At 39.0% G+C, this 11,093-nt stretch overlaps 2 protein-coding genes across 2 annotated transcripts in view; one reads left to right on the forward strand and one right to left on the reverse strand.

The window, feature by feature from the left end:
* Positions 1-10,919, reverse strand: part of LOC107312793 (uncharacterized) — a 215,635-nt gene extending 204,716 nt beyond the window's left edge. Inside the window, exons 1-2 of the transcript XR_014945672.1 lie at positions 10,780-10,919; positions 8,983-9,085 (exon numbers count right to left, since the gene is read on the reverse strand). The gene's annotated coding sequence lies outside the window, so the exon portion shown is untranslated. The remainder of the gene's footprint in view (positions 1-8,982; positions 9,086-10,779) is intronic.
* On the forward strand, positions 89-7,998 carry LOC107312790 (homeobox protein CDX-4-like). Its single transcript, XM_015860498.3, has 3 exons — positions 89-675; positions 5,177-5,322; positions 7,385-7,998. Exons 1-3 carry the CDS (start codon positions 237-239, stop codon positions 7,589-7,591), a joined length of 792 nt encoding a protein of 263 aa, XP_015715984.2. The 5' UTR covers positions 89-236; the 3' UTR covers positions 7,592-7,998.
* Positions 10,920-11,093: the final 174 nt, after the last annotated feature.

The raw sequence follows: 11,093 nt of genomic DNA on the forward strand, positions 1-11,093 counted from the left end.
TTCATTTGAATGTAAATGTAATTATGAGGCTGGCAGTTTGGCTGACGTCAGACAAGATCTTGGTAAACCATTACCACCAGCACCTGGTAACACAGTTGATAATATAAGAGGATGAAGTAGAAGATTCCAAGCAGTTTGGCACTATTAGTGAAAAATCAAGGTACTATTTTTAAGCGGCAAAAGAAAACACAGAGGAGCAAGATGTTGTGACAACGTATTTACATTCTGCAAGCATCATGTATGTGAGTTACCTTTTGGATAAAGAGACCAGCATGTATCCAGGACCTGCAAGGTGCAGCAACAACAACCTGCCAGTGCAGAACTTTGTGCCTGCTCCCCCCTACTCAGACTACATGGGGTATCACCACGTGCCAGCTCCAGACAGCCACGGACAGCCCGCGGGAGCCTGGGGACCCCACTACGGCCCCCAGAGGGAGGACTGGAACGCTTACGGCCCGTGCCCAGGGCCCTCCGGCACGGCTGCTGCCGCACAGCTCAGCGGCTCGTCTCCTGGGCAGGGCTCCTACAGTCCAGCTGAGTACAACTCCCTCCATCCCGCTGCACCCGGGGGGTTACCTCCTGCAGGTACCGTTGGCACACAGCAGGTCTCACCCACCAGCCAAAGGCACAGCTCTTACGAATGGATGAGGAAAACGGTGCAAGCTAACACTACAGGTAAGTGCATGCTAAACTTTCTACCTCTGAAAGAAATTTTCTGCTAACACTGATCTTAGAAATAATTAACTTCACTTAAAGCACATGGGTTGGTGGATCATTTATGGCATTTATTTAACCTACTGCTGCTTAATGTGGTTTTAACTAAAACTGCACTGGTTTCACTTTCACCCTATAAAGGTTTTATATGACTACAGTAGAATGGCTGGTGTATTTACACATGGCTACATCTAACTCAAACCTGAGTATCTTTGCTCTAACAAATATAAAGCATTACAGATGAAAACTGACACCTGAAAACATTGCTTTTAACAGTTATACGTAAAACCAATACGTAATCATTTCGTGCCACAAGATCAATATACAAGCTGGATGATCTTCTTAAACCTTTACAGGCTTATAAATACTTCTTAAGAAAATCATGTGATAATGCAATTTTCATCTGTTGATCCTGTGGTATTTATTGTTCCAGATATTTATCAGATGAGAAGAAATATCCCCAGACAAGTAATCTGACTCAAATCCTCAAGCATAAACTATTCTGTTTGCAGATCATGTATCTCTATCAGTAAAGCCTTTGCTTCGTTTACTTTCAAATCAAAATTCTTGCTACTATTAGACAACTAAATACACTTTCTTCCAAGTGTCAGTCATTGATGTGCCTGTTGCAGTCACAAGCTGTGTGCCAGAGGAACTTTTCTGTGTATATTCCCAAGGTGTAAATTGTGTGGAGCAAGGTTTGTTAAACCCCTGGTTAAGGTTAAAAGTAGTAAGTGTGTGTCAGAGAGCATCAAAGAAAACACTCTCAAGAGATAAGTGCAGTGACAATTGGAGCATTTCTAGAGGACAGAAAATCAGCAGTGCCACTTGAGAAACAAACCTTCCAACATTACCAGTCAAGAGTAAAATTAGTCTAATAATTGTTTCTCAGCTATAAAGTAGATATGTGCTGTTTCCTCCTTGTTACCAAGTATAAAATGACTAGAGGACATCAAGGCATGGCAGTGTGTTTGCTCCACTGGAAGCCTTTACAAAGGTCTTCAAAGACAGGCAGATCTCAAATCTATCCCCCCCCCAAACTATGTATCCTCATGTAAATCTGCAGTAACTTCATTAACATAATTGGAGTTTTCCAGGTATAAAAGCAATGCAAGAGCTAAGGTAGACCAGAAGCAACTGAGACTGCTGCAACGTCATCAAGCCAACCCCTTCTGCTGTGCCACTGAAGTTTAAACACATTAGGATTTATTAAGATTAAAACATACAAAATCTAAGCCTTAGTTTTACACACAACGCACAGACAAGGAAGATGCTGCAAAGTTTCAGCCATACTTGCTCAATTTCACAGAATGCATAAGCAGTTCAGAAAAGCTGTTATGTGTTTCAGTTCATCTCTAGTCTGAAAAGCACATAGTTTACAGCCATGCTGAAATACCTCATAATCAATACTGGACAGGTGAACTGGCCGCTGTGCATAGATAAATGTCCTGAGGCTTCACAATCCTGGAGGCCAGTCCTTTGAAGTGTTACAAACAACTCAAGACTGCATTGAATTTGACTGGAGAGAACAAGCCTGCTTAATGCAAAGGGTTTGGGAAAGGAAAACACAAACCTGGCTATTTTGTAAAACAAAGGAAGTACTAAACGTTTGGATTTCATCAGTGCTTTTATTACAGTGTTAAGGGTAAAAATTGGATAAATTTGGCACAAGAAGTTGCACGAAATTAAACTCCAGTGTAATTGCAAGAGTAAAATTTTGCATGTAACTACATATTAACTTGTCCATTCTTTTTCTAGGACATAAAACCTACTTGATGCCACTAGCCACTCTCTGAAACAGACTTGCTTTCTACTGGCTCCTCCCCTTCAATCATATTGCTGACTAATATTGCTCTTCTTCTAAAATTCCAGGATTATTTCGCCCTGAATTTTACAAATATTTCTATACGTATATATATATCCTTAACACCACTTATGGTGCACAGTCACACTAATTTATGTGAGCAGCATGGGAAAAAAAGAAATCCAAGCACACCTAATTAAATGAGGGAACCTACTAAAACACTAACGCTGGGAACAATCTTGGGAAAGGGAGCGTTAATTGAATTTTTTCCCCTCCATTTGCCTTGATTCAATATACGTGGCATTTCATATAAGGAAAAGAAAAAAAAATCAGGAAGGCTGAAATGAGAAAAAGAACACGTCCAGTGTGTCCTATCATCTTCAGTTACGCAAGACTAAAACCTGGGACTAAATCATTTCTAAACCCCGTAAGCTCATGTGTACGATGTGCAATTCTATGTGAGCAAATCTTCAAGGCACGATTCTCAATACAGAGACCATATCTAAGCAGGGGTCAAGAACTTTAAATCTTTAAATTTCTTTGAAATTTCAGCTGGGAATGATCCTTTTCAGAAAAAGAACGACTTCAAGGTGACCACGGAAAAGGACAAGAGTATTTTTTATATTTTGCAAGATCAGCTTCAGGTTGCTCAGTGTTTCTTATTTGCTTTTATTTATTAAAGTATACTTAGTACTTTTATGTCACAACAAGCAGTGATGCCCAAATAACTCAGGTTACATCACAGCAGAAGCACAGTTAGAAAGCAAAACAAAAAAGCGAGAAAAAGGGCCAAGTCTTTGCTCTAACGCTAATTTATTTCACTTTGTAAACTAGTTGGAACATCTATTTTCCACTGGGCTACATTGTCTTTGGTTTTGAGGCCTATCTGTCATATTGAGGCAACAGACTCTCTCAACACTTCTCTTTGCTTTGATATGCAGCCTTGTCTCTTCCTTCTCCCTTTTTTCTTCAGGAGTTATATTGCCGGAAAGGGTGATGATTTTCACAGCAAATAAAGAGGCCTTCTCCGAGCTTTATTGTCTTCAGAAGAAATGCTCTGTGAATTTTATGACCAAGGGGAATGGGGAAAACTGCTCCTTTTCTCCACCCCCTCAAATCATGGTTATATTTGCTGATTATATTGAATCCGGAATAACCCTGTTGAATTTTAACTCCTTTTCAAAGATTACCTTCTAAGCCTTTTGTTTACAAGGAATCTGAATATCTATACTCTTGTTAGCATTGTAACTATCATCTAGAGCAAATATTTCAAAGCCAACAAATTGTAACTACTAAAAAAGTAAACTTAAGTTTAATGGATGTTTTTGCCCTGCAAAATTAAGCAGGAAAATCCTGCATGCTAGAAATCAGAGCGGCACAGAATTTAGGAAAACACCCTTCATTTTCTGTACTGCTAAACATCGTAACCTATGTTACCTTCAAATAAAAATATCTGTTTATCTGAAATGTTTGCCCTGAAGAGGACTGAAGAAAAAATACTCGATTTATTTCTGCCCTTTTTTTTCTTCTGCTAAGATGAAAGAGTCTGACATTTGTTTAGGGCTTGTAAATTCCAAACCAATTGGCTTGTGTTTCTGAATGTAAAAGGAGTTCTTGATAAGATCTCCTTGTCGCTCCTTTGTGTGGCGTGTGCTTCATCTTAACACCTCAGTGGATTTTAGGGAACCACTTTAAAGGAGTCTTTGTCTTACAGTTTGTCCCAGAATACTCACATCAAAAAAACCAGAAACCTGGGAAGATCAGATGAAAAAGAGCAACTACCTACTTGGCTGTTAAAAGTGAAAAGGAGAAAAAAATAAGTTAAAAAGTGATCTGTGTGTATTAATACTAGACAAATAAGTGTTTTAAGAAAGTGTAAGAAATGGAATCTATCTTTTAAACTTCTTCTAAACTTTTTTCTTCACAGTATTCATCCATTCAAAAGAAAATCATTTTACAGGTTTTTTTTATTGTCTAGTCTTATAAGCTGTCAAGTGCCTTCAGTTTCAAATGGTAACTCAGCACACCAAGTAACCCCAGCAGAACTACACAGGCACTGTTGTAGGCGCCCACAACCAGGCACTCAGCATCTTGAACAATTGTACCTTACTGGGAAAAAGAAAAAAATAAACACATTATTATTGAACTTGTAAGTGTAGCTACATGGACAGGGGACACGCCTCATGGATGTTTCTTTGTGTTAAAGAGGTGAGCTATAAAAGCCCAAATAATTAGGTATAAACAAACAAACTGTGACTGGAGTCAGTCCTGAAATTCTGCAATATTTATGTCTGCATATACATAGAGGTCACTTCTATGAACGATGACATGAAATTCAGAGGTCAAATATATCCAGGAGCAATTAAGGTACTGCTATGAATTTAAGATGCTTCACATAAGAGCTTTATATTTAAATATATGTCTACACAGAGAGAGAGAGGGAAAAATATAACCAATGTGCTCTCAGAACATTTAGGGAAAAAAACTTATTATGAATCTCATATTCCTTTTCTATAATGAAGAAAATAATCTCAGAAAATCGTCATATTTAAGTACTCTGTAGTTTTATTAACTGCCTATAAAATGGTTGAGAGGTGTGAAAGAAGGATGCTACCGAAAATCAACTACAATGAATTAATAATGTTTTTTCTCAAACAGGTAAAACAAGAACAAAAGAGAAGTACCGAGTTGTTTACACGGACCATCAGAGAATAGAATTAGAGAAGGAATTTCACTGCAACAGATATATTACAATAAGGAGAAAGTCAGAACTTGCAGCAAACCTTGGACTATCTGAAAGACAGGTACCCAGAGACTAACCATCGCCTGCACCCCTTCACCAGACATGGCTGCTGTCAGAAGATACAAACAGCATTCTTGTTCTGTATGCAAAAGCAGCACCAGGGCAACCATGACAGCTGATATTAGCCACACAGTGAATACGCCATACAATTACAAATTAATACATAGATTAATTTGACAGAAACCTCTCCAGTTACGGGTAACCAAGCATTAGGAGTTCATCTGTAATAGAAGTACGGAAAAGTAGTTATTTTTACTTGCAAAGCAGCTTGCCAGGCATCTAGGAATTAAGCAATTTGGCTTAACATTCTCTTAGTGAAGTCCTCGATAGTTATGACGTACTCCATTTTATTTTAGCATGTGTTAAGGAGCTTTTACAGGTGATTTTCAAGTCAGGATTTCATTTGGCTGTCATATTCATAGGTACTACAAACACCTGTTATGCACAGAAAGCTTTAGGTTATGAAATTTGGTGCCAAATTTTTATACCTGTTACACATGTAATAGACTATCTGCTCAGAAAATTTTCAAGTGCTCACTTAGATCAATTGCTTACTTGGAAAGCACCTCTGCATCCCAATTAAGTATATAATTAAGCACTGTCCTGAATACAGGCAGCCTCCTGAGCTATCCTAGTTGTGTTCATACAAAGCTTAGAGGAATCCAGGAGAGCTTCCTAAAATCACTGGGTTGGAGAGCACATCTATGAAACCTCTGAAAGTGTTGCAACTGTTGCTTCCAGTCTTCCTTATGTAACAATTTCAGTGGTTCTGCTACAGTTGGAAGACTGGCGGTACTGAATAAAGCATCTAATAACTCAGCAACCAGATTTATTGCCCCCTAGGTAAATTTAAATAAGAGACCTTTCTTTTTAGAATTCTACAAACTATTGCTTATGTACATACTAAGTCCTTTAAAATATTCTCCACTTTTGCATTCAGTTTATGCAAACATAGAGGGATCACTTGAGGCTGGAAAGTGTAAGGATGAGTAAGCAAGCAATAGGACTTCAGGCTCAAGCATTGGGTTTTTAGACTCATCTTGTAGTACAAGGATGTTCAGTCTCAAAAGCCAAACAGAACACAGACTATAAATCAGATTGAATATTAGGAAGAAGTTCTACATTGAGAGAACAGTCGGGTACTCACAGGATGGGGCAGCAGTCACAGCACCAGTAAGGCACTGGACAACAGTAGCACATGTTGTTTAAGCTTTAGGTAGTTCTGCATGGAGCTGGGAGTTGTACTTGATGATCACTGCGGGTCCCTTCCGCCTTATTCTATAGTTGGCTAAGCAGCTCTGGGAAGTAACTAGGAAAACAAGCCCATCACCAAAGAACTTCAATTTATTATACCCCAGGATACAGCTCCATTGGACAATTTTCTGAGAGCTGCAGCTATAGAAAATTCAACCCCCCTGTTGTAATGTGACAAGGTGTCTGACTGAGAACACAGACATAACTGGAGTAACCAGTGGATTCTGCATAAAACCAACAGTTAGTTTTTATCTAAATTCTCTTTAGGTAAGATGTAATCAAAACATGATCTATTTCTATTAGCTGCTGATGGAGCTATATGTTTCTTACTGTCATTACCTGTATAATGTAATAATGAAATAACTACTTAGAGAATAGTAGATTACCTACAGCAAAGGTAGAACTTCCTATGTAGTGTCGTACTCGGTGTACCTTGAAGGACGTAACAAAAACAGTGAAATCGGAAAGGGAAATTAACCTTAAGGAAAGCAAATGGAGTTTTTGGCTCATTTACACCCTCACAAAAGGAAAACAAAAATAGATATTTAACTAAAACACCTGTTATATATAAACACCTATATATATACACCACAACTAAGAAAAGCAAATAATTTCCTACTGATTATGATACAGACAGTGAATACAGAGTAACTTCAGAAAGTTCCACTGCACAAGCCCAGCATTGGTTGTTTGGCAGATGAACTGGGGGTGTTTATTTGTTTTGCTCACATTTATTTTTCCCATTGCTACTGTTGCTGTACAAAGTTTGACCGCTTTAAACTAATCAGACACCACTTGTAACGTTGCAGGTAAAAATCTGGTTCCAGAATCGCCGAGCCAAAGAAAGAAAAATAATCAAGAAGAAAATCTCTCAGTTTGATGGCAGCGGGGGCTCAGCCCAGAGTGATTCCGGTTCACTCAGCCCAAATGAAATAACAAGTTCCCTATTCCAACCACCACACGGAATAAGTGTATTAGAGTCCGCTGACATCATTCAGGTCATAGTTTCAGAATGAACAGCGAGGGAAAAAGAAGAAAAGGAAAAAGGAAGAGTTTCTTTTAACTCCCTCTCTTGAAAACTCAACTTTGCAAAGGACCATTCTTGTTTAACTACCTTCTGAGTGCTTATTTCTACATAGAGGATCTGGGACTACTGTAAAAACATTACAATTAAAGAAACCTCAGGGAGCTCGTGCTGTTGCTAATACTCATCACCCCAAATCTTTTCAACAGGAGATAATCTACTTCAGATACCAAAGCAGACAAAGATACTATGGAATATTCAAGTAAACATAATTCTAGTCTGCTCACAATAACAAAGAAAACCGTCTGTGTATTGATTATAGAGTAATACAGCATACAATGTAAGATGCTGGATGGATTTAGTTTGTTACATTTTGTATAATTAAACAGTAGATTTTATAAATATTCACGCTCAATGCGTACTGAAAATTAAGTCATTTTTTGAAAACAACTTTTTAAACACTTAAACACTCAAGAAACATAACAGCGTTACACGTAGTAACACACACTGCATCCAATTCAATCACATGAACAGTTTTGGATTCTATGCAGTTCTATCCAAGCATGCCAGTCTCCTAAGCAATAGACATATAACATCACACCAACCCTGCTAGAAGTTCTTTAGTTGTAAGAAATGTAACAAATTATGATGCACGTTAATAAACACCAAACAGTTGGGAAGATGTCAATATTACTTGTACTTCCATCTTCAATGAACGCACATAATGTCATTGAAAAATTAAAGGACAAAAGTAATGGAAATAGAACTGTTATTACTATCACACTACCAAAAAAGCAAATTAAGAATTCAATTAATGTCTCTACAGCTTTCTCAAGCAGCAGAATTGAGCCACCAGTTTCACATGTAACACTTATTTCAGGTTAAAAGGCAAGAAGCACTTTTCCAAAAGGCATTTTGCAAGTGCTTCTCCAATGTATTTCTATTAATCATTTACTCATGTAGTTGAAATAGACATGATATTAATGTAAAGAAACTGGAAATGGAATAACATATTAATATAAGTATTTGTAAAAACTGAAGCCTGTGAGAATTTGAGACTGTTTTTGGACATCTTTATTGAATTTGGGATGCTCTAAAACTGCTCACTTGGCTACAGTGCATGCGCTTCTATGTGTATTTTAGAAGACAGAGCAGCATATCATAGAGCATACACACAAATCTGCTTCTGCTTATGTGAACAGAGGTATATCTACAAGCAGACATCTGGACACATACATGCTGCTTTGCTCTTCAAAAAAATTGGTATTTGTTACATAACAGGTCTGGGAAAGGAGGGATTCATAGTTCCACCAGCCTCTCTGACTGTGTTGGCTGTTGAAGCATGAAGGATGTAGAATAAAAGAAGAAAAAAACCTGTCATACCTTACACTGACAAGAAGCAGAAGTACTGTAATCTTGCTAATCAGCTCTAACACAGAAAGCCCTGCTGCAACAGAAGGGTGGGTGACAGCTTTTCTGAAGGTATCTGTGACAGAAACAAAAAACGAGTCAAAACTTTTTCTATTTTCTAGGCGTTTTTGTTTTCTTTTCCCCCTGTTTTTCCCCAATTTTTAGCACAAACTGAGACTCTAAGCAGCACCACAGTGATTTGACTTCATTAACTAATTAATTAATTAACTTCTAAATATGAGCAAGGGGGAAAAAAAGATGTACAGATTTATTTAATTACTGTAATACTTATTTTACAGTAAGAATCAGAGAGGATCCTGTTGAAATATACTTAAAAAAATAAAAAAGTAATCCATAGATGAGAGCACAATCAAATCCAAATTTGGCTACTACTAGTAGTAATACAGCAGTAGAAATAAAAACCTGGATCATAAACTTGGCAGCTTCTTGAAACTAAGACTACTATGAACATTATCTACCTCTGCAATAGGTATTTTCAGTGCAGTCACCAAGTAATCCAAGTTATAATCTTGGATCTGTAACCTGTCATTAGCCGCTGCTTCCCTTGTGCAGTTGAGATTAAAGAGTATCTACAATGCCGATCATCAACTTAATAGTTCATTTCATGAACTAAAATTCCCTAGAACTCACTATCTTCCTTGTGTCTGATATTAGAAATGGAGCAAATAAAACACGAAACATCTAAACTTAATGAAAACTCAGAATACTGCTTATACTGCCTCACACAAAGACAAGATACAGAACAGCGGACCAGTAGAAGTCTGAACATTTCATAAGGCAACTATTCCAGTAAACCAACTATTCCGCTAAACCAAAACCAGGTTTTTAAGGGCTTTCTGCCTCTAGCAAATCACAACAGACCTTGGTACTTCAGTACCCACATGTACATAGTCACTGACCTTTTTCCTCCACACATTGTCCATATCCAACACAAACATCTTTCTATCCAGTCACATGTGTCCAGACTCTCACACCAAGACTACAGCTATAGCACAGCCAGACCAGTTTTTATACTGAACACACTTGCAGACCACTTTTAATATTTGTGTTCAAGCATTTCTAAATGCATTCCAACACAGAACTACTGCTTACTGCCACAATCTGTTCTTTAATTATGATAAAAACAATAATTACTAAAATCTGTAGAGCTGAGGCACTGCACCGAGCCTATAGTTTCTTTTTTTTCTCCCAGTTAAGAGTTTTTCCTCACACATCAGGATTGTCTGTAGCTGCAACCCCACATGAGGCACAACACACTGAGGTACGAGCATGCAGCACTGCTTATCCATAACTCAGACAGTTCTGCTTTCAGAAGCAGTAAAGATATCCAAATCCAAGTCAACCGCTTTTTGCTAACATCCAGAAAGTCCTGGATAAATAGTGAAAATTGATGAAGGAAGCTTTTCCCAAGAACAGCTGGTGGGAACAGGCATCTTTTTCCTCCCCTTTTTTGCAGGTCAAGGACACACACTGCGAGCTCCCTTCCTTATGATACACCAAATGCATCAAATGGATCCCTTTGCAGCACCTATACTAAGCAACAAACGAATATATAAATCTCTCAGAGCCGTGTATCCGCCACAGCAGGTGGGTGCCAGCCAGCAGCCCTCCTGAGGGCTCTTCTCAGCTTCGTGTCCCTCATGGATAGCACTCCCTTCCCTCTCAACACCCCATTATTCTGTACGGGGATCGATTTCCAGAACGATCCAAACAAAACAAACGAACAACCGTTGCACCTCAGCCCCTTACCAACAAACTCGCGAGCACTGCGAGGGAACGAGTAGAGAGCTGCAAACGAAGGGGCAGGAGGGCAGGGTGTGTTCTCTGGTGATTTGACTCAAAGCAACCCCGCAGAAGCACAGTGTGAGCAGGGATCAGGGCTGGTTCAGGGATCAGGGCTGAGTTCAGAGCTCAGGGCTCAGCCATCACCACAGTGTGACCGCGTGCCCCCTCCTCAGCAGCGCCTCGCGCCCCTGGAAGGAGCGGGAAGGGACGAGCCCAAGAGCCGCTACGGCTCCAGCAACAGTTCGCAGGCGCAGCCGCTTCTCCCCGCCTCCGTGGCT

This window comes from Coturnix japonica, chromosome 4 (assembly GCF_054131305.1).
Source record: "Coturnix japonica strain WE chromosome 4, WE-NBRP24, whole genome shotgun sequence".
NCBI classification, from domain to species: Eukaryota; Metazoa; Chordata; class Aves; order Galliformes; family Phasianidae; genus Coturnix; species Coturnix japonica.

What these genes read in the sequence shown, in the direction of transcription:
- LOC107312790 (XM_015860498.3), top strand. Translation starts at nt 237, where the DNA reads ATGTATGTGAGTTACCTTTTGGATAAAGAGACCAGCATGTATCCAGGA. An exon ending in GGTGCAAGCTAACACTACAG is followed by an intron (nt 676 to 5,176) that starts GTAAGTGCATGC and finishes TTTCTCAAACAG; the next exon opens with GTAAAACAAGAACAAAAGAG. An exon ending in TTGGACTATCTGAAAGACAG is followed by an intron (nt 5,323 to 7,384) that starts GTACCCAGAGAC and finishes GTAACGTTGCAG; the next exon opens with GTAAAAATCTGGTTCCAGAA.